The sequence below is a fragment of the Pholcus phalangioides genome, unplaced genomic scaffold, assembly GCF_987345545.1.
Source record: "Pholcus phalangioides strain wild (caught in Gottingen) unplaced genomic scaffold, Ppha-v1.0 ptg000010l_1, whole genome shotgun sequence".
NCBI classification, from domain to species: Eukaryota; Metazoa; Arthropoda; class Arachnida; order Araneae; family Pholcidae; genus Pholcus; species Pholcus phalangioides.
This window is the reverse complement of record NW_028301603.1, coordinates 22339766-22364203: the sequence shown is the minus strand read 5'-3', so window position 1 is coordinate 22364203 and position 24438 is coordinate 22339766. Positions and strand designations below refer to the sequence as shown.

The 24438-nt window shown below is 37.0% G+C and overlaps 1 protein-coding gene and 1 non-coding gene across 4 annotated transcripts in view; both read right to left on the bottom strand.

Annotated features, from left to right (window-relative positions):
- LOC149081128 (uncharacterized) overlaps positions 1 to 22685 on the bottom strand; it is a 77081-nt gene extending 54396 nt beyond the window's left edge. The window contains exons 1-5 of one of the 3 annotated variants that reach the window (XM_089237920.1): positions 22354 to 22685; positions 15287 to 16956; positions 13332 to 13439; positions 9912 to 10143; positions 929 to 967 (exon numbers count right to left, since the gene is read on the bottom strand). In XM_089237920.1, coding sequence (XP_089094046.1) covers positions 929 to 967; positions 9912 to 10143; positions 13332 to 13439; positions 15287 to 16932 — 2025 coding nt within the window. In that variant the 5' untranslated portion in view covers positions 16933 to 16956; positions 22354 to 22685. Of the gene's footprint in view, positions 1 to 928; positions 968 to 9911; positions 10144 to 13331; positions 13440 to 15286; positions 18230 to 22353 lie in introns of those variants that run through there. The other 2 variants (XR_016193408.1, XM_089237921.1) reach the window with 2 other exon arrangements.
- Positions 1983 to 2056, bottom strand: TRNAS-GGA (transfer RNA serine (anticodon GGA)). Its single transcript has one exon. It is a non-coding gene; the product is annotated as a tRNA-Ser (tRNA).
- Positions 22686 to 24438: the final 1753 nt, after the last annotated feature.

Genomic DNA, 24438 nt, shown 5'->3' with positions numbered 1-24438 from the left:
ACATCTTTTCTAGTGCAATATTATTAGTTGCACTGGTACCTTTCAGTGCACTGAAAGGGACCGTACATGGACAGCTGAACCTGACTCAGGCAAAGCTCACAACTGCTGACACTGCCACTAAATGGCCAGTTGTTAAAAAATCTTCATATGTATAGCGGAGAGTGGCATCATCCTTTATAAGTCGCCATCTGGTGGAAGCGTCAGCAGTTGTGAGCTTGGCCAGAGTCAGGTCCGGCCGCCCGTGTATGGTCCCTTTCAGTGCATACGTGCTCCAAGAAAAGATTGAGAGATTCGTTGCCTTTGTAGTGTTTAGTGGCCTAGGCCATTCACCAGGAAAGTGAAAGGACGTGGGTGCGATTCTCCGCAAAGGTACTTAAATTTTCTCTTTCCAAAATTTCATCACTTCATCTTCGCAACAGCCAGTTGTTAAAAACCTTCATAAATATTAGATTGTTGTGTGTTTGGGGGGGGAGGGGAAATTAAAAGACTAAAATGCTGAAACAATCAAAGAGAATAACTGGAATTTCATGTTGGAAAAACAATTCAGAGACAGGAAATGACAACAAGCTGAAATTAATTTTTTTCTGTTTCTACTGTATATTAATATTGATTATTTTTCAAGAAACTTTATTATAGTAAATATATGCTTAGTAAATATTACTCTCACGGACGTATTAACCAACAAAGTTTAACTGCAATTGTAGGCTAAATGATTAGTGATCAAAACGGCAATTTTGACCAATCCGTGTTGATCTCTAATCCTTTAACCTGTGATTGCAGTTAAACTCTGTAAATACACTGATGATGGCAAATAAATATATGCTGTTTACAGTTGCTGATTTAAGAAAAATAGTAATAAAGAATTATGGATACGCCACTGATTTTTTTTTAATGCACCAAGAAAGAAAAAAAAGTTCAATCAACTTACTTTCATATTCACTTGATCGAATGGACTAATTGTATCTGCCTGCAATATACATTAAGAATAATAAAAATGACAATTATAAGAATACAAGAAATCACTATCAATAAATCAAAAGCTACACATTTTCTGAGGCATAAAATTTCCATATACAGTGTATAAGAAAAAAAAATTATATATAACCAATACTTTATATAGAGTGGTCATTATATCGAAAGAAATACATATAAGAGAGTCAATATATCAGGGGCGGCTCGTGAAGGAGGCACATAGGCCTGCACCCTCCTGAAAATTATGTAATTAATTTAATTCTTTAATGCCCAGATAGAAGACATGGGAGGGTCGTGAAAATACCAAGTTTTTTTGTGTTCAAAGTGGACTCGTCCAAATTTCGGCCACTTTCCATCTCCCCACCCTTTCTCCACGAGTTTCTATTCATGCCACCCTTTGCATTGACATTCACCCTTTCATTTCAGTGGACTTTCGAAAGATAATTTGTCTACTGAAAACACCCCTTTTCCTCACAGTACAGTCGAATCCTGTTTTAGCGAAAATCTAATCCCCCTTTCTAATCCCCCAAGAAAGTTTACATAGGAGCAATGCTACATAACCTGGAATTCCTTTATAACAAAATTTCGTTTTAATGAAGTGATTCCTCCGGTCTCTTGGCATTCGTTATAACGAGATTCGACTGTATTATCTCTTTGTAAAATGCATTGAGTACCCTTATCTTTCTATAAATGAAGACTGGTATACATGTGTGTGAGTGCAAGGAGCAAATGAGTGCTATTGTGTGAAAGGGTCTACTGGTCAGTAAACGGTGTACAGCAGCAATTTCGTCTGGTGTCCTACAAGTAGTCATCTATCACCCTTAGCCTCACTATGATTTCGCCAACTGCGTGCCAATGTTGTTTTTTTATAGATATCGCACACACAAAAATTTTAATTCTGTAAGACTGTAACTTTTGTAGACAAGGATGACGTCACTCTCCGCTATCATACTAAGGTTTTAACAACTGGATGTTGCGAAGATATATTTCGGAAAGAGAGAAAATTCAACTGCCCCTGCAGGGAATCGAACCCACGTCCTTTCACTTTCCGGGTGAACGCCCTAGACCACTAGACTACAGAGGCACCGAATCTCTCAATCTTTCCTTGGAGCTCGTGTACACTGAAAGGGACCGTACATGGACGGCCGGACCAGACTCAGGCCAAGCTCACAACTGCGGACGCTGCCACCAGATGGCAGAAGTGAAAGGACGTGGGTTCGATTCCCCGCAGGGGCAGTTGAATTTTCTCTCTTTCCAAAATATATCTTAGCAACATCCAGTTGTTAAAACCTTCGTATGATAGCGGAGAGTGACGCCATCCTTGTCTAAGTCGTCATCTGGTGGCAGCGTCAGCAGTTGTGAGCTTGGCCTGAGTCTGGTCTGGCCGTCCATGTACGGTCCCTTTCAGTGTACACGAGCTCCAAGGAAAGAATGAGAGATTCGGTGCCTCTGTAGTCTAGTGGTCTAGGGCGTTCACCCGGAAAGTGAAAGGACGTGGGTTCGATTCCCCGAAGGGGCAGTTGAATTTTCTCTCTTTCCGAAATATATCTTCGCAACATCCAGTTGTTAAAACCTTTGTAACTTTTGTGTTCAGCTTTTTTTTTGTCTGTATGATATATCAGAAACAAAAGGTAACCACAAATTAATGTGATGTTGTTCATGGAATGTTTCATGAATGCCGGTATAAAAATAAATTCTATCGCAATTCAATAAACGCAAATGGTGTTCACTGTTGCATCATACCATGCCCCAAAACTTCAACAATTGCGACAGAGGTAATTTTTTGAGAAAAAAGTATATAGTGAGTCTCGATTTGGATCAACCCTTTCAAAAGCAGGCTTTTGTTTTGTACTCATTCAGAATAATACGTAAGCAGGGAAAAAAAAAGGGGGTAGGAGAAGAGTTGTATTGCCTTTGCATACTTTTAATGACACGGTGGGTGGGTGGAGGATTGAATAATTATTTCAGAGCAACCAATGCACCATATAAAGAAACTTAAAAATAAAATTATTCAAATTCGAATTTGAGAAAATTGGATCAACATCAGCTAAGGGTGGAACATAAGTACATTTTCATTCACTTCCAAAAAAATCAAATACTTCTGATAGAGCTAACGACAGTGGCGTATTTACAGAGGACTAAGTGGCCTATAGCCAGGCAAGGGGAGACTTGGGATCTGGTTGTCGTCCCCCCTCCAAAATGTGAGGAAATGACCCAAAAAGGGAAAAAGATGGCCAAATCTATTGTTCTATCACTTTGGTTCACTCTATGTTGACACCTTTTTCGCCATAGCATCAATCTTACCATGACCATTATACTGGGTTTATTTATATTCTATAAATTCGGGGGGGGGGGGGGGTTCGAACCACTGTGGTGGCTTTCCTGAGCTTCCACAAATTTCTTGCGCATTTTTGAGCTTCTGCACTTCTCAGCAAAACGGTGGGGGGGGGGGAGTTATTGCTTATTTAACAGTCATTAATTTTATTGTTCAATCACTTTTACGGTTTTACTGCACTTCTGAAATACTAGTTGCACCCAACCATTTTTTTTTACTTCTGCCGTGCCTCTGAGAAATGCTATTTATTCCTATCAGTACGGTACTTGGAAAAAAAAACCCTTAGTAGAAAGCAATTTTTTAACAATTTTGTAGACTCGACGGATCTATTTCTCTAGGGACTTTCAAAGAGTGAAAAATAAAGACGTCAGTCAAGCGTAAGTCAAGGCTTGTGATTATTGAACTTAGAATCAGTGGAACAGGGCTCAGCACGGATCATGGCCTCAAAACTAGTGAAAATAGTGACCAAAATATTTAAAAAAGTGACCAAATAGTGACCGAAATGTTTAAAAAGTGACCCAATAGTGACCAAAATAATTTTAGAAAGAGACCAAATGGACAATGAATTTTGATTATTACCAAATTGAATGAATTGAAATTGAATTTAGTTTTCACTAAACTCTGTATTTCAATGGAACTCATCGAAATTGCTTTTTTTACATATAGTAGTGTGAAATAAATCAAACTCGAATGCATTCTGCTAACCAGAAAAGTTTTGAATAACTTATCAAATTTATCAACAACTATGTGTGAGAGAGTAACATTACATCCTTTCTAAGTAACAGTAGTAATGCCTTCCCCCCCCCCCATAGGGGCCGTTCAAGTATTACGTCATCATAGATGGGGGGAGGGGGGTTTCCGATTTTCTGACTTTTGATGACAAGGGGGGAAGCTGAATAACGCTTATGTCATCAACCACCCTTTATGAAAATATGAGTTAGGATTCGGGGGGGGGGGTCAAAAATGGCTAAAAATTTGTTTATATAATACTTGAATGGCCCATATTGCTATCCACAACCCATCTTAAAATCAATTTAAGCAGGAAAAACTTCAAAACGGGAAAAAATTTTCACATTCAAAGAAGGAAAAAAAAATGAAATAACACAAAATTTGATGAGAGAATTTGTCCATCTACATTCTAGTGAATTTTTCATTATGTTATGCTATGAATGACAGTATACAAAATGTACTCAAACTTTTTTTAACTAGTACAAATTGATTTACATAATTAGGTTTGTATAATATCTTCCAACAAATTTTAAGAAATTTACTATAATGATTGATTTAAAAAAAAACTAAAATTACATTTTTAACAATATTATTTTAAATTATTAAATTAAAATATTACTTAAACTACTGAATTAAATAAATTATTTAAATTATTAAATTAACTAAATTATTTTAATTGTTAGGGGCCGTTCAAGTATTACGTCATCATCGATGGGGGGGGGGGGGTTTATGACTTGCTGACTTTTGATGACAAGGGGGGAGGGGTGTTTCGATAATGCTTACATCATCAACCACCCTTTATGAAAATATGAGTTAGGATTCAGAGGGGCAGAGCTGATGACGAAATTTTGCTGACAAGGGGGGGAGGGAGGGGGTCAAAAATGGCTAAAAATTTGCTTATGTAATACTTGAACGGCCCCTTATACGTTGAGGGAGGGCAATCCATCCTCCCCCCCAACGTCAATGGCAGAGCCTACTGATGTATACATGATGTATATCAATTGTCATCTGCCGCACCTCTAAGACCTTCAAGTCTATCTGCACCTATGGCTGGACTGGGAAGGGTGCGTGGGTCTACTCTTTTACAGGCGGAGGAGGTTCCAAAATAATACTGCCCTTGGGTGAGGGAGAAAACAAATCAGTTTTGAAATTGTTTGGTTTTTGAGAGAAAAATTTGTAAATATATATTTTCCTTTTTTTTTACACACAACATACACCCCTGCAAAAACAACATTTACTACTTTACCCAGAAACAATATAATTTTGTCCCCCCCCCCCCCCCGTAATTTTTAACAGAAAAAGACTCCGCGGTCTTCCCCGGTAAATTTCCCATGAACCTTGTAAGCACCAACGTGGCGACTTTTTTCCGCGCCAACCAATCGCCGTTTTTGCGGCGGTCAATTCAAGATGGCTGACAAAGGGAACATAAAATTACAAAAAAATATATAATTTATAACATGAATCAACCAAATATGCGGCAATATGCGAAAATCGATAGAAATATATCAGGAAATACGGAAAATTAGGATAAAATGAACACAAAAATCGAATCAACGACATACGAGGTTTATAAATGCGGTTGATAGAGTTTATGGATGCTGCTGTCAGGGCTACCTATTTTACCGCGAATATTGTCGCCACGTTAGCTCGGACTCCTCCCGTAATTTTCAAAGAACAAAAACAGTGAATTCGCCCCCACCCGGGGCACTCGATTTACCATGGCCGTAATACGATATTTTTTCTGGAGGGGAAATGTAATTTTACTGCCCCTTGACTGTGAAATACGATAATTTTGCAAAGGAATTTATTTCCTTTTCTTAAATATACCATTCCATCAAAAATTCCATTCGAGGCATTGCCCCCCCCCCAGTTTTGGATTTGATCATGGTATGTAGCAACCCGGGCCGCAAGTACGTACGAAAATTTACTATCGCCCGGGGACGGTATCCATTTTTAATAACGGAAAAAAGAGTAAACTCGGCACCCTTCCTCGTTCAACACCCGTGGAACCAGACCCTGCCCTCTCCTATTGCGGTCATAACAGCGACTCGACACAAAAACGTTGTAATAACTTCCGAGGTCTGAAAAGGGGATTTTTTTACACAATACCGAGAATGGAGCGCAATATGTCGATATTAAGTCAACAATCAGCATCGTGAAGATGCTCTAAATTAAGTTACGACCAGAAGCAGATAAAGGTCAGTTGATGACGGCCCGGGCTTAAAAAAAATTAATATTACGCCCCTTAAATTAGGGAAAAAGTATAAAGTAGGGGCCAAAGGCGCGGTCGGTGTGCCCACCGTTAAATCCGTCTCTATGTACGGCTCGCATGCACGTTAACTGAGTTTTCATCAGCCTGATGACCAATTTTCATCTGATTTGGTTAAACTAAACGTTGAATCCGAAGGTTTTTAACAACTGGCTGTTGCGAAGATATATTTTGGAAAGAGAAAATTCAACCAGAAAGTGAAAGGACGTGGGTTCGATTCCCAGCAGGGGCAGCTGAAATTTTCTCTCTTTCCAAAATATATCTTCGCAACAGCCAGTTGTTAAAAACCTTCGTATGGTAGCAGAGAGTGACGTCCTCCTTCCATAAACGTTGAATTGCAGGATTCTGTGATCTTATCATAAATAGTTCTCCTTTCGATGATATCTGGGGCTACGGTTTCTTGCTGAGATTTAAATCCAGTTAGAAAAATAGTACGAATTTTATTTCTAGATAGATCGCGATTTTCAGTCGGATGATATTTTATTTTATTGTAAGTAAATTCAAAATACTTGCGAGCTTCTTTAACGTTGGCCAGCTACAAGAGTATTCTCCAAAGCGTACTAATAATACGCTTAATACGTATTAATAGTACGCATCTTTAATATGCGCATTTTGGTATTCTCCCGCTGCGCGTAAGTTAGTTTCTGCACGGGCTCTCTTTATAAACTCGCTCAATGTAAATGAGCCTTTAAATCGTCATTTCAAATATTTAAAAAAATTAATGAAAGTAACGATAGAACAAACAACAAATGTAACTTGCTCGATGCTCCAAGAAAGGAATTCGGCCCTTGGGACTAAAACTTTTTAAAACAAATAAAATAAAGGATCAGTTTTAAAATAAGATGAAAATGAAAGAACGAGTGGGGAAATAAGAAAGAATGGCAGTAGAGGAGGGGAAAAAATTCTTTGCTGTAAATACGCCTTTTACGCTATTTTTTTTCCGACCGGCTTTTCCATAAAATAACGACTCTTAACTATAAGGAGCTTTCTTTCCAAGCGCCTTGAAATCAAGTTATGCTGACGTCACACGGTATGCTCCCGGGAAGATAAAGACACCTTCATATATATATAGGGGTTCCTTGTACGATCATAGTTCAATGAAGGGAGGGAGAAAATTAGCGACCTTGAACCGGTAAAGTTCCTCCTTGAAGAAAAGAAAAAACACTGACAGCCGAAAAGCGCGCGAGACCGAGGTTTTTTTGCTAAAAAAAGTGGAAAAAGTGACCTGGGCCCGAAAATAGGTAATAAAAGTGACCAGCTTCTAAAAAAGTGACTTTTAGGGGAAAAAGTGACCCGTGCCGAGCCCTGGTGGAATGTTTTTGTTGGCATCAGGAGAGACAGGGCAACAACTTTCTAATAGGATTTTGGAGCTCTCGGGTACTCTGTAAAAAGCTTTTTTTTCATATTTATAACTATATAACCAATAAGGCCAATTACATTAGTCAAAGGGGAGTCATAAATTTGACTTCTCTTCTGCCAAAATCATCCAAAAATGTCCTTCACCGTCTGACTTGGATTTCTTCGAATCATTCCACATCAACAAAAACACAAACCAGTTGGTCAACGACCTATCTAGCACACCACCCTTCTCAAAAATCTGGCTATAGTTTCTACAATAATTATTCTTCTCCATCAGCATCACTATCACGTTCTTGGTTGCGATTGGCTCCACCATTTTTCTTCTTTCCGTCCTCTTGCTCTACTCTTTTGTTGCGGGTTCATTTTGAATTTGACTCTTGTCTACAACAGCGAGTAACTCTCGCTATAAGGAGTTTTTTCAATATTCTCTTTCTTCTTTGTTTCTGCTACTGATGAAGGAACTTCATATACACTGCTGGCCACCCAAATTGCAACACCAAGAAAGACAAGAGATATCGCAACAATATTTATTTTTTAGATAACATGTTGACCAAGCATCAAATGATTAAATTTATAGACTTCTGTGAAGTGTGGTTCCTGCCAAAATCAGTAGCCAGAGTAGCCGCCATTGTTGGAGATCACCGCTGCCACACGCCTCGGCATTGATTCAAAGAGACTTTGGATGTGTTCTTGGGGTACAGCAGACCAAGCAGCTTCCACGCGTTGCCAAAGTTGATCTGGTGTGGCAGCTGGGGATGTAATCTGGGTCAATCGTTGAGCAACCATGGACCACATGTTTTCTATCGGCGAAAGATCCGGAGAGCGAGCTGGCCAGGGAAGCAATTCAATCTGGCGATTGACGAAGAACCTTTGGACAATGCGTGCCACGTGTGGTCGCGCATTATCCTGTTGAAATATGGATGTGGGCAAGCCCTGAAGGTAAGGAAGGACAACTGGCTCCAACACCTCGGAGATGTAGCGCTGGCTTTTTAAAGTACCGGCAATGCGTACTAGAGGAGTGCGAGAGTGATATCCAATACCGCCCCATACCATAATACCCGGTGCAGGACCAGTGTGGCGGTGCATAACGCAGCTGTTCAGCATCCTCTCTCCACGGTGTCTCCAGACTCGAATCCGACCATCGTGGTGTTGCAGACAGAAGCGTGACTCGTCAGTAAAGACAATTTCATTCCATTGTGCCGTCCACATCCTTCTTTCATCGCACCATTGGGGGCGGAGACGTCTGTGGTTCTGCATCAAGGGTAGACGAAGCAATGGACGTCTTGCGGACAGACCACTCTGCTGTAAACGGCGTCGAATGGTACGCGCAGACACTGGATGATGCGGTACAGACTGAATGTGCTGTGCTATGGTTCGTGATGTGGCTGAGCGATCCGTCACTGCCATACGCACAATACGCCTGTCATCACGTGAAGTGGTGCACTGAGGTGGATGCGATCGAACACGTCGGTCCGTCGTACCCTCCTGCATCCAACGATCACATATCCGCATTACAGTTGTTTGGTTTCGTCCAACACGACTACCAATTTCCCTGAAAGATAATCCACAATCTCGGTAGGCTACTATCCTTCCTCTGTCAAACTCGGATACTTGATCAAAAGATGATCGCTGTTTTCTACGAGGCATAATTGATCGTTTTTTTGAAAAAACCACAAGAAAAACACAATTGCCGTACTTCAAATCGTCGAAATCTCCAAGCCTTAAATAGCGCTTTGAAGTGGCGCCACAGGCGCGCGTGATGTGCGTCTGCGCTGAAATTCTAATCATTTGCATATCTCACCTCCGCTAATGCATGTTGTAAATTTCATATTATTTGCATGCTTCCTTCAGGGTGTTGCATTTACGGTGGCCAGCAGTGTAGTTCCGAAACGCGTATCGCCGTGTTCGTTTCGGAATTTTGGGTACACCCAAACGTTGATTATTTAATCGTATTATCAAACCCAAAAGGTAATCCATTTCTATTTCTAACTGATCTCCTTGTTCAAGTAAAGAGGTGACAAGAAAAAATTTAAACGCTAGACTAGAGCTATGTTTTTACGTCCTTTCACATTAAATGTAATTAGCACATTGCATACAGGTTTCTTAAGGAAAAGCCGGCTATGTATGAGTATAAAAATAAGAATTAACTCCTGACCAGTGAACAATATGTTAAAATTTGATACTCTAATTGTAATGTACACGTGAATGACAAATAGTATATAAATTTAAAATTATTCCCATACTTACCTCTTGAATAACACCTTTCAAGCGTAGCAGTAATGTCTTGACTCCATTCAGGTCTTGACTGAGTAAACGATATGAGGAAGAATCCAGAATTATGCTGCCATCTTCAGCTTCTGAAACAGACATGGGACGAGGCGGTCGTAATGGACAACTGACTGACCTTGATCGCCATTCATCTTTCCCAAATACTGATCCACTACCTGATGGATTAGATAACCGCCTATGCAAACGCTTCCTTCAAACAGGGGGAAAATATGAATATTATATCGTTTTGAATTCTATAAAAGATGAATACAAATTGATGCAAATTCAAAATACATTTTCCAAATAAAAAAATTTCAGTAGAATTAACTAGGTTAATCTGAAAGTTTTAAAAATTTGAAATTTTTTGAATCTGATCAAAATCTCTCATTAAAATTTATATTAACCTTACTTAGGCCAGTATTACACTATAAAAGTTTGGTAAAAGTCCTTTTATAAAACTTGAAAAATGCAGCCAATAAGGTCACCGGTTGTATTTTCTAGAATGTGACCAATAACCTTATTGGTTAGATTCAAGTTTTATTATAACAGGTATTTTATCAAAATTTTACAGTGTAATACCGGCCTTATTTGATAAAATCCATTTGACCATTCTTATAATAGTTCTTATTTCCAAAGAAAGTAACTGAAAAAAAATGAAATTGCAGGTTTAATAACATTTTTACTTCCTTCACTTTCATGTACTTGCACACAGATAACAAATGGTGAAGTTTCTGGCCATCCTCTTCGATTCTGCATGTATTTTTATATTCCTGCATTTGTTTACATTCAACAAATAAATTCGTACAATAAATAAAATAAACTTTTATAGCATCAATAAAATATTATGATCAATATATCAATACCATGTTTGTACAAATGGCGACTGAAAGACATCTCAGCAACTGGATAAGCCTCCTGGCAGAGAGTTCTGGTGTTTATATCATGTTGCAAGCAATTCATATTTTATGCCGGTTATAAAATTTGATTAATAAGTTGAGAGGTTTTTTTAACCAGCCAGTTAAAAATCTCGATCGATTTCCTGCCCTAGTGATAAGAGATGTAAAATGCAATTGTTATTAATTATTATGAACAGTGGAGGGTAAGGATCCCAACAGAAGTTTAAGATAATCTATGTTCTTGTATTGAAATGGGCAGCTGAAAGAAAGAGTTTAAATTTTTGAGAAATTAGACATTTTTTGTTCATCTAAACTGAAATTATTTTGGCAAATGATGGGCCAGAATACGAGAAAACCTCTCAGAAACTAAACATTATATGTACAGTGGAACTTTGGTTAAACAAGCAAAATTTATTGAGCAAATTTTGATTTGATATACAAATGTTAGTTTGAATTATGAGCAAAAATTTTATACTAAATTAGTTTAGAACACAACTGAGACAATGGTTTTTCACTTTCGCTCACACATGTACTGTGGAATTGTGGGTAATATAGAACAAACCTTACTTTACTGAAGTTTTGGAAAAACAATTTCCACCTCATGCACTGCCTCAAGATCATCAATATAGCCTGGGATGGGGGTCACCAAGAGAATCAATCATCAACCTTGCCTGGAGAAAACTGTGGGATGATTGAATTATTGAATATGACTTTTTGAGGAGTTAGCTCATGAACAAGAGCAGCCACTAGTTGTCTAAGAGATTGTGTTCTTAGGAAAGACTATGAGACTGGAGGTGGATGAAAATGACATTCAAGAAAACTACTAGAGCAACCAAGAGTCAACCATAGACAAAATGATGGATCTCTATTGCACACAACAGGAAGAACATATGGATGGTATCTCGTCTAAGGAGAAAGAAAGAAATGTGAGGACAAATCACTCACTTAAAATGGGATTAGATCTCACTTCAGATTTCTACATTCTACATAAAATTTGTGCTGAATGTAAGAATCTGTGCAAAATTTTGTTGAAAAGAGCTACCCAAATAACGGATACAGCAGTGTGTGAACAATGAATCTTGCTAACGACAATGCAGTTTTCCATTTCTGAGAAATCCTAAAAAGGAAGCAAAAGCAAGTGTCATTTGATAGGTTCTTTTTTCTAAGTCGTAAAAAAAAGAGTTTGTAGACAACAGTGAGTTCATAAGTCGACCTAAACGATAAGCCTCCTCTTTCTCGCAGTTTAGAGTAAGTGAATTTGTAAACATTATTGTATTTTATATTTATGTATGGTGCTATTATGATGTTATTGTATTATATTATTTATTATTATTATATATATATATATTATCATATTTATTATTTATTATATCTTTCTTTATTAAAACTTTTTATTGATAAACTCGATCAGGGTATCAATGGGATTGTTAGCAAATTTGCAGATAGTGTGAAACTCATGGGGGTAGTCTGGAATCAAAGCGATAGGGAATTGCTCCAGCCCAATTTAAATAGGACTGCGGCATGAGCAAATGAATGGAGCATGACTTTTAGCATTAAGTACATGGTTACTCATTTTGGTTCGAACAACCCATGTTTCACTTATGGTTGAATGATATTAGTCCAGATGCAACTAGGATCAGCAATTTGGGAGTCTCATTGCTTAGGTTTGCTGAACATTTCTTATCCTTTTTCCTGGGATTAGTTCATTCTGGCCTGGAGTAGGCCTACATGCTGTATGGTTTTGGAGATCATATCTACAAAGAGAGATAGAATTTGTAGAAGGGTTGCAGAGAAAAACCATGTGCTCTTGTTGGCACAAGGGGCTTGAGCTTTATGAAGAGAGACTTCATTTCTTTGAATATGTTTACATTGGAAAAATGCAGCTGTGTGTGTGTGTGTGTGAGGGGGGGAGGGGAATGATTGATTATTGTTATTTATACAGGGGACACCAGTATCTATTGGTAAAGGACAATTCCAAGTTGTGATGTCGTAGGGAGTTTTTTCTAACAGGTTGTGAAAAAATGGAATAGCTTACCCTCTGAGGTCATGAATTCTACCTGAATTGACATATTCCAGAAGAAATATGATAAACATATTAGTATAAATAGAGAAGCTACCCAATACTTAGATGAGACAACCATATTTTTTTTTATGGGCAGTGTATCATAATAATTGTTTTTTGGGATAATTGTTCCTTCATGGGTTGCCGTTTAGATATATTTGATATCCATATTTTTTGTGGGCATCCCTTTTCAGCCACCACATTGGGGCATTTAGCACGTTGTGGCCTTTGTATTTGTATTATATTTTATTACTGATTGAATGCCATTTTTATTAGTCATTTTCATTTAAATAAATAATTTTAGAACAAATCTTTGAGTTTTCATTAATTTTTATGGGAAGTTTAATTCGATGCATGAGCGATCCGGATTACTAACACGTTCACCAAACAAATTACGCTTGTTAACCAACGTTCCACTGTATCAATGAAAGAACAACTTACTTTGCCTTATCTTCAATTTCATGGCCTTTCAACTTTTCTAAGCCAAGTTCTGACAAATTATCTTCAACAATATCCAAATCTGAAAGTTTTCGCAAAGGAGAGGCAAGTCTAAATGATACAATAAAAGATTTAAGATTAAGATTCCTTGTCTAATCTTCATGTGCATGAAATGAGAGTGATGAAAAACTGGAGATTGAAACTACATAGCAACTAACAAGAAATTACTTTTATCACACAGAATTGCATTCCAGAACTGACTAAATAAAATGATTTTGTGAATGCAGCTACAGGGTTGGGTTTTGACCAACCGATAACTGGTTTCTGACATGACACAAGTCAAAAACTGATTTAAACTATCAAAAACTGATTTAAACTCTCAAAAACTGGTTTAAACCATCAAAAACTGGTTTAAACCATCAAAAACCTAAATGAATGCTTTTTCATAATGTTTTGAACACAATAGGTATATAACATGATGAAAAACTTACTTTTTTGTATATTATAAAGTTTTATTTTTAAACATTAATTTATTACAATAATTAAAACAAAATGGTAATCATAATTTGCAATTTTGAATTTTTCAACAAAACAAATAAAATATAATTTTGTGGTTCATTTAATCTACGCTACTGATTACCTGAGTTCAATTTGCTAAGCGGAATAGAGCTGCTTATTCAAAATATGTATGATAGGGCATCGGGGTTAGGTTTTAGACTTCAGAAACTAAATCAGTATTAAAACAGTCAAAAACTTATTGTCAATGTTGTCAAATAGTTTTTTTACCTGATAGATATGTTAAATAACAAAACACTTGCTTTTATGCAGATTAAAGAGTTTTATATTCAGACATAATTACTGAGAAAAAATCTATTTTGATATTTTAAATTTTCTGATATGCCCAAAATTTTATTCAGCATAAAAATTCTCACACAGCATCTGTTAATACACGAATACGCTAATTTATTTTCACCTAAAAATTTCTTAGCTCAGGGTGTATAAATTCACAGAGTTTTAAAGTGTATTTTCAACCGAAGCAGAGCTGTCAGGACTTGATACTCAAAGCATTTGTTTTGCACGTTTAAATACAGCTTCAATTGGAAAACCATCGCATTATAAATGCTAGTAAATATACCATATCATAGTGCAAAAGTAAGAATAACTAAGTTTGACTAAGGATAACTTAACAGGAGCTTCTTAAGAATCATATACAAGCTAGCATTGCTAAATTAAATGGCATTTTAGTCCTACAATTCAGTATTTTGATCACTAGATATATTTCAATTTTATGCACAATAAGAGTATCATTTCATGATTATCTAGATAATTTAATAACAGAAATCAACATTACATATATGTTATGTAATAAACTTTTTTAAACACTTATCTGTTGTAAAAATAGCACAGCAGAGGGTTTATATCAATGCAACAAGGATGCAACATGCATTAATATAACCATCATATTCACCATCATATAACCATTCATATAGTATATAAGCAGTTGAAGAAACTTTGGAAGGTCAAGAATCAACCATTGAATCAGAGAATGTCAAATCATTCCATAGTTTTCCCTTCAGTGATTATGCTATGTTTTATTCAAATTGTATATTTTATAAGAAAAAAAACCATATATATTGTCCAAAATAATTCTGTAGAGAGTAGAAAATTATTTTACAATCATATTAAATATTTATTCTTTGTATAACATAGTCACTTTAAACATTACATGCAATTAACATGTGTATTTTCAATGGGCATTTTTATATTGAAAAGCAATACTTGAGGTTTTTAATATGATAGTTTAAATCGTCAAAAACTGCCATGTGTCAAAAGTCTGCCAACCCTGTGCAGCTATGAAAACTAATCAAATTCATGAAAAAAATTTACCAGCATGAAGGAAATAATGGTCATCCAAAAATAACAGAAAAAAGAAATCAGAAAAAACTGTCTGAACTCACCCTTCATTGACTGTGCCATCAGGAAACTCATTTCTCTTTTCAAAGTCAAGCATCATATCATCAGATGCAATGCTCGAACAAGATGATCCCAATTCAGAGCCCAAAAGAAGACTGTCTCGATGATCACTTCCAAGTCTTTCTCTTGTTTTACAATCTCCTCCTTTTACTGCACTAGATAAAGCATATAACTCTGTAACACTCTGCTGCAGCGATAAAGCAGAAACATCCTCAGCATTTTTGGAATGGGACACAGATATCAGATATGGCTGGTCTGAAATTTCATCATCCAGAAAATCTCTGTTCTCTCCATCAGACACAAGACTCTTGGTTTCACTTCCAAATCCATCAGACTTGTCATCAGACTCTAAGCTCGAATGATCTTCACTTGACAGACTTTTTTGCAGATTACTGATGGTAGCATTACTGATGCTTTTGCGAGTTGGGCTGGCATTAGAAACTACACAAGAAACCTTTGGAGTATCTGATCTTTCTGATTCCATAACTTGTTCTTTTCGAAGCAGAGAATTAATACTTGTTATCTGAGGGATCGGTTTTTTATAAATAAAACTTTCTATATTAGTGTTTTGACTATTCTTTTGTTTATCAAATGAGCAGACACTTGGAGATGAAGATTTTATCATGTTGTTAGCCATTGGAACTTCACTTGAATAGGCATTGTCCTGCCTAACCCATTTGCCATTCAGACTTCTTTTATACATAGGACATTTTAGAATCAATTTGCTTGAGCTTTCAAAAATTGTTTCTATTGCTTGCACTTTTTTTGAGTTGGTAGTAGGAAAACCTTGCAACGAAATAGTAGCATTATTTATTCCCTCAACATCTTTCAAAGTATCTCTATCATCTTGCTTACTTTTTTCATTTACACTACTTCCAAGACCAGAATCCAGATCGGTAATACTATCGTGGCTGTCAGATTGCATACAAGAGGATTTGCTGCTGCAAATATCAGCTTGCAAGTCAGATGAACTTGAATCTAGTATTTTATCACATTTTAATGATGTCGGATCACAATTATATGTATCTTTTTTTCCTGATTGCTGTCTCTTAGCAGTTATTTGAGGTTTGGAAGAATATTGGATGCTACTAGAACCATGAGAAAATTTTGGAATGGTTTTGTTTCCAAGTTTTTCACCTGATTTGTTCAATTGTTTGCTAATATTGTCTGGATAACTCTTGCTGCTCGTGCTAATCTTACCCTTGTTCCCACTGAATCCAAGGGGAGTCTTGCTAGAGGTTGAATTGGCAGCCAAAAGCCCAACACCGTTGGGAGATTGAGATACCGATATAGCATTGTTATTGACTATGTTGAGCGAACTGTTCTCACCTCTTAGTCGTGTAGGATAAATCAAATTATCATTTACTTCCTGCTTAGTCACTGAGGAACTAGAGCTAAAGCGTGGAATACTTGATTGCAAATGACTTTTAACATTTGCTTGAGTGTTAGCAGATGAATAATCTGTTTTTGCAATAGGTATTCCTTTCCTAACAGGAAATGGTGCAGAGTTCCTACTATATGGAGTAACTCGAGATAAGCGAGAACTGTCTTCCAGCTTCGTAGATGTCATTTGGACAGTTGTATAAGTATGATTTCCGCTAGAAGCTTTATGAGAATAACATGCGCCCATTCATAGATCTTACCAGATCCTAATCTGTATTAAGATTTAAAAAAAATTCAGTTCAAATCACATTTTCATGATGGAAAACACCAAAAGCAAGATACTAAGGAAAGTTAAAAGTTTTGCAATATTTGTGTTTGGGCCAGAGTTCACCCTGACTTTTTATCAATTGTAGCAATTTGGCTAATCAGATGGAAAAAGTTACAGCCAAATGAAAGAGAACCTTAGCCAAATTGACGCGTCATATAAAACATGGATTCCAAAACAACTTATATCAAGTTCAAGACTAAAATATAAATCAAAATGCAAATCATGTATAAATAAAAATTGTTTGATATAAAATGTAAATTATAGTACAAAAAATATTTTAGTTGTCAAGATTTTGCAGGTATTTTTTTTTTTTTTTGCTTTCTACAATTCAAAAGTGTTTTCCAAATTCAATTGTTGCCTGCTGGGACCATTAACAGGAACAGAAACACTGTTATTTATATTTGTTATATTTATTCTGTTCCGCAACTGTGTTTTAATGAGGTTCATGATATTGAGGCAGAGATAGCTTCACTCTAATTTACCAGAGTCCCGGGACCTAGGTTGTTGGCAAAATCTGGGTTCTTTTCGAGTGAAAGTGAGTTCCTCTCAAAAAAAAAATAAAGTTGTTCCTCTCCCCCTCCATCATTTATAGGCACCCCTGTGAATCAAACAAATGATTGATTTCTGAAAACAAGTTTAATCCAAAAATTTAGGGAAAGTGCACGAAATCCGTCTCCTGCCGTAAATTCGTCCCCCTCTCTAATTTTGATGTACAGAGCTGTTATTTTGCGAAAGTGCCAGAAAACTCTTCAGGTCCATTCAGCTGACTACTTGCAGTGATGCAGTTGCTTTGTTCTCTTCATTCACGCTTTAATTTTTCAAAAATAATTTTTGTTATAACTTGTTAGTGTGAAATCAACTTCGAACAGTTATATTTATGCCTTTCGGAAAGTTTTTTCATCAATTAGTGATTGATATTTATAGATCGCTAATTGAATTATTGCGTTGCATATTCATCATAGTCGTGTAGCTGTAGTCGTTTAGTCAAGAACAGTCACAATTTTTGCTATAGCTGAATTCCTAAATTTGTCCCCTCTGAGTATCAGAGGGGAATTCTTTTTTTCCTGACTACTTAGATTCATTTTGATTGATGTATGATCACTTGTCGACATTTTTATACTGTGTTTAACACTTCTATATCTTATTCATGAAGAAAAGCTAATTATATATATACAGTATATATTAACTAATAATTATACATAATATAACTAATAAATAAATATAAGCAACCAAAATAAATGTGTACATAATAACTGGGGGGGGGGAGGGAGGAGGAATTAGGATACCTTTGATGAAAATAAAAAATTTGCATTGTTTTGATTTTTTTTTTGGTAAGGAAAAATTTATTCCATGCAGTCACACTTGCAGCACGTTTAAGTATGGAGTTAAGTTACTTAAATCAGTTTTCAAATTATTTTGAACTAAATAAATTTTCAGAATTAACAATTTTGCTTGGAGGATGTTATTTGGGCACTTCCCTTACTAACAAAAAAGTTTAATATAGTAGTATAACTAGGTTTAGTTTTTTGTTTTTTTTTTAGATTCACTGCTAAATATTCTATTGGTACATAAAAGAGCTGCAAAGAAATCCATCGCCACTGAGGAATTAACATGTGTAACTAATTTAAAACAAATATAATTAAGTGCAGCACATTATATACAGTATTTACTAATAAATCAGTCTATAATTTCTGATTGATTTTTCATTTCAGAAAACCCTAGCTTCAATAATAAATTTAAAGCAAATGATTCTGATGATCATTTTCTGATTCATATAAATCCTTTTTGAGCAATTCCCAGTTGGAATGATTTTCCTTCCCCCCCCCCTCCCCGATGGACCACAACTGTGGACTACCACCATTTAACTTCCACATATTTCACACCTTAATATGGGAGCTATGTCAGATTTGTATTGGCCCTGCAATTCCTAAAAAATAATATTTTGCACCTGTCCAGAGTGGACAAACATCCCTCTTTTTTTTCCAATCAAAAAACTTTTTTTGCGCACTTTCATCTTGGATTTGGCACCCCTCTTGGAGCCGGCACCCCATGTGAGTCACGTATCCCAAGAGCAGCTTCTGCATCATGGCAACAGAATTTTTTTTCAAAGGATAGCCAACTGAAAGTTGGAAAACTTCAGAAAATCAAATTTAGTCTACCACCACTGAGCATTAGCGGCTGAGCGTGTCCGAAACCCAGTGACGTGAAAGTTTTTTTTGCTCCAATGATCTCGGAAAATTGTATTACGATTCGAGCGGATGATTCTTCAAAAAATCACATTTGCAATCTCGTGAAAACAAAGCAAATTTATGCGGTCTCTGACGTAGGTGGGTAGCCGCAAACGTACCATAATTTCTGATATATAATCAGCAGGAGGAAAACCCTCAGAAATTGGAAAATTCAGTATAATAGTCGCAACTTGATATTTCATCAGCCTAATTCGTTTTTAAGGTCACGACACTTTATCGCGATCATGATAGACGGCGAAGACGAGGAAAAAATTAAGTTGGTATATACACAGGTTTTTTTCCCCCTCCGTACTTTTTTTTTCTTCTTAAAACTGGGAAAGTACGTGTCGCATGGGAAGTGTGAACAAAATTCTTATGCATCCTTTTCCGAAATTACGGGTATTTAAGAATTTGACACGCAATAGCACGTCGGCGGCATCTCTGCTGAGGAAAAGATTATCATCGAGTAAAGGGTTCAAACAGCTTGTTTTTTGCATGTAGGCTTTTGGGGGTGCACTCAACTATAATGCTTCTAGATGAGGTTGATTGTCCCTGTCAACCCCCTACCCTCCTCTGGAACCGTACCAAAAGTAACTGAACATTGTTTGCGATTTGCCAACAAAAGTTTCACTTCTGAATTTTTGCACATGCGTCAAATGGCTAATTTGACCATGTAGAGAGCAGGCAGATCTACAACACGACACTTTCATAACATGAAAATTAACCGATTTACTGCTTCTACGTCAAGAAATGGAAGACAGTTGGCAGCACCAGTAAGAACACAAAGAATACATAATTCTGACAATATAAATACATTAGGGCCACACATAAGGGATGGGGCGCAGTGGACCACCCCTTAAAAACGTATTTATTTATTTTTCATTTTTTGAGCTTGATATTTTTATTTTTCTAATGAAGATCTCTACTTTCCAAGGTCATGAGATAGTGCGACCATGGTGATGCGGAAGTGTACAAGGAATAAAATGCTTTCCCGAGAAGAATCATTTCATGGCAAGCTAGAATACTTTTTTTTTTCTGTCCTTTCTAAAATTCCGGGCACACTGAGGCGAAATCTGCTATTTGCACAGGAAAATACAAAAATACACTATTGGAGCAAGATAGTGCAAGATGTTAATTTAAGTGCAGTGGGGTACAATTAGCACAGACTTCCTATCCCTGTCTGTTGCTCTCAGTGGTGAGACTTTTAAACAGGGAGTTCGGCTTGCATTCATGCCTCAAAGTTGGAAAACCATTGAAAACCACCTTCAACCTACCACTATGTTACCAGTGTGACCACCAATTTGAGTCTATGGCTATAACCACATGAACGCACAGTGGCTGTTTTCTATGCTAAAAGTTAAAAACAAATCTCTTTTCCTCAACTGATACAAGAACTGGTATCAATGGGATTCTTTCTTTCTTTCAAACTAAGCACAAATCTGGTCTATCAGCAATGAGATTGAAGTACTGGTACAGTGTGGGATTAAAGAACCAAAAAATATGGCTTCAGACTGTGTACAACAAGATGGCTGCATGATTTTAGATCACCATGATTTAGAGTGTTGGGCAGCTTATGTTGTAATTTAATGAATAAAATCATTGAGAAATTGCAAAAAAATTTGACGAGTATCGATACTTTGAAAATGTTATAAACACAGAAGCTTTAACCCTCCATCTGGCAAAACCACCAAAATAGAATGTTTTGCATTGTTCTACAAAAAGCCCTCGGCTGACTGGAAATGTTCTGTGGTAAAAATCCTCACAATAGCGTTTTCTGCACTTTTTCTTAAATTACTTCCATGCTCAGTAACACTAATTGTTCTGCTACGTAAGTCAGATTTCAACATATTCTGCTTTGGGGCACAACTGATCTAATAGGCACAGTACGTGTGTTCACATTTTCTCTTCTAAATGCGTATGTAGTGTTGTGTTTGGTTTTTCAATGCTGCCATCTATATTTCAGAAGTGAAGTGAGTGATGTGTTATGACTGAATTACATTTGTACTGTTTGTAGGTCCGTTGCTCTCTGTGGTGAGACGTTTTAAAGGGGAGATTGGCTTGCATTCACACCTTGAAGTTGAGAACCACAGAAAACCAACTTCAGCCGGTGGGGTTCGAACCTGGGACCTTGCGATGTGAGTCCGTCACTATGACCACCACACACACAGAGGCACTCTCTCAACACTTTTTTTTTCAAGCTGAGCACAACTCAGGTCTATCGCCATGGGCAATTTACTACCTAGTAAGTTGTGACGGAAGTGAAAGTGTGTGTACCTAACAGTCTGAGTGCGTGTCTAGTGTTGTGTATGATTTTTTCAGTGCTGCCATCTATATCTCAGAAGCGAAGCAAGTGAAGTGTAATGACTGAATATTTGTACTGTTTGTAGGACTGTTGCTCTCGCCGCAGGATGGGCGCTTGCCCCGGCTGATCAAGCATCTAGTTGCACCCCTGGTGGTGACCAAAGTGATCTGCAAGGCTCATTGCACCCAATTACACATTTTAAAATTTCAGTACCTTAACCCTTCAGCAAGTGCACGGGACAGGTTTGAGACCCATCACAGCCCCACATCCTTGAGCAAGGCCCCTAGGTTGAAATTTTTAGCAAGGCTCTTCTGTAGTGAAAAGAAAAACAAAAGATGATAATAATTGTCCTGGGTCCTGACAGCCTTACCCTTTATTTACTGACAGGACTCTTTAGGTTTTCTGTCAAGCACAGTTAGATCTGATTTTTTCACCTCATCACAACATTTATTTGAGTAGTTTAATAACAAAAATATATGTTTTTTTTACTGAAACTTTTTCTTTTATTGACACCACTAATAATGATGTTCATCACCTGGCAGTAGTATAAATGAACTTAATTAGGTGTTTGTTATGTTCTTTGAATGTATGCTCATCAATCACGCTGCACTCAAACTCAGCGATCAATATATTGCGCCCTACCGAAGGTTAAAGGAAATGAATGGAGTGAATAATGAAATATCTTGCAAGTAATCAGCGGGACAATAAGCATTAATATAAGAAGTATATTAAAGCCACCATATCAATAATCAACATAAACTGAATATTTTCAAAAGAAACTTTGCATAAAAATAGTTAAATTAGAAATACTTTCCACTTTATTTCGAAGTTTTCACTGGATCTTTAGCATGGCATCAAGCTCTCGCTACAAGTTATAAATAAAAACAAAAAACTCCCTCGATGAATAGTGGGCGCGGATGGCGAAAGATTAAATTCATGAAATCACTGGGATTTTCCCTCGCATACTTCCGAGTCGTATTGACGAACGCGATCGAATGTTTCACAATCCGTATTACTGAGGTGGAAATATTTCAGAAGAAGCATAACATGCAATTAAAATAGCATTATTTATTATTAATAACAAAAAAACAGCCGTATAACAGAAACCATACGACACTTTCGTCACACCACTAGGATGTACTGACACAACAGAGTTGCCAGATCCTTAAACATTTTCTAGCAAAAATATAGAAATATATAGTGCCACAGACAAACTACGGCTACTTACGTATTTTTTCTCGCACATGCGCATTACAAGGATCATTTCTGTCTTTCATCGAGCTTTCTGTCTTTTTATCATGTGGACACATCGAGCTTATATTACTAATATAATAATCGAGCTTATATACTAATAGCTGATACCCGGCGACGTTGCCCGCCCCGTAAAAAATGTATATATGTGTAGCTTTTCAATTATTTCTTAATCAAAAATTTTTTTGCATCAAGTTAGAAAAAATTATTTTATTTTTAGATATTTTAATTAAAAACGTCAGGCAATCGCTTGTGGATACACAATATTTTTTGTTTTTCCACCTGGTGTGTAGATGTACAAATTTTTGGGATTACCAACACGCGGAAAGGTGACGTAAAGCTGTCCGTGTGGAAAACAGGGCTCGACTAGGTTGATACCTGCCACTGATAACGACTGGCCTTGCGCTTTGTTGATTGTCATGGCAAAAGGTCAACGAATCGGGAACTGTAATCGCTTGAAAATGAATGGAAATTCTTCAGTGATAATTGGGATACGTGGAATGAAGATGTCTTCTCCTCCGGTACATCCAGTTAGAATCGTTGCTTCAATTATGTAATTGTGCAATTTCGCTGAGTCTGGTGCCATTGCAGAGTGTCGGTGTCTCCAAATTTCTTAAAAGCATTATAGGTGCTCCGACTTCGAGGGTCAAGTTGTGCGGTGGCACACCCGGAATATCCAAAGAGTTCAGAAATTCGGCAGGATACAGAACTGTTTGCTCTGTGACAGTGTCAACCGATTTGTAAGATGTGGAGTCTCCCGGAATAATTTTTAGGATTTTTTTGTTGTTGATCTTGTTCACACTGTCATTTTTCGATGCCAGAATCGCTCTCACAAAGCCACTCATGGTTTCGGTGATTTTGTTGAATGTTTGGGAAGACTTTGCCTGCAAGTTCTTGAACTGAGTTTAAAAACTGGCAAAATCCATTTGGGAACGTAATGAGTCCAGTGCTTGGGTCTCTACGGGAATTCTTCCATTGCCAAGTTTGATCAACTGACGTGAAAATTATAGCAGTGCTGAGTCATTTTGCAGTTGAACTCGCTGTTGGTGGATAATGATAATTTTTTAACTTCGTGCCAGAGTGTTGATGATTTGAGGCAAGCATAGAGTTCATCAGCTGGCGTTAAACATTTTTATTCCCAATTTTATTTATTTACAATAACCCCAGAAGGCATGAAATGCACTTATACTGGAAGAAAATAATAATAATAATAATAATAGTCAGTACGGGAAGCACTTCGCATACGGAGGCAGGTCGAAATCCCCAATAGTGGAAGCAAATCTTGCGTAGGAGGCACATACAAGTTCTGATGGAAGACTGTTCCATATTCTTGCCGCACGGCATCTATATCCGTGGAAAAAGCAATACCTTCTAGCCGTTGGTATTCTTATTTGGAAGCGATGCCTACGTAGGTTAACTCGCCTGTCTATGATCTCAAAGAAAGGCTCTCTCGATGGTAGATAAACAATTTGGTGGACTCGTTTGTAGCACATCTTCAGATCTGCAGCGATTCTACGCCATTCCAGTGAGTGTAAACCCAGAAATTGAAGTCTCTGGCAATAAGATAGACCGCTCATGCCAGGTATTCGTTTAGTAAACGACCTCTGTGGCTTTTCGAGGAGCTGTATGTCCTTGATTTTGTAA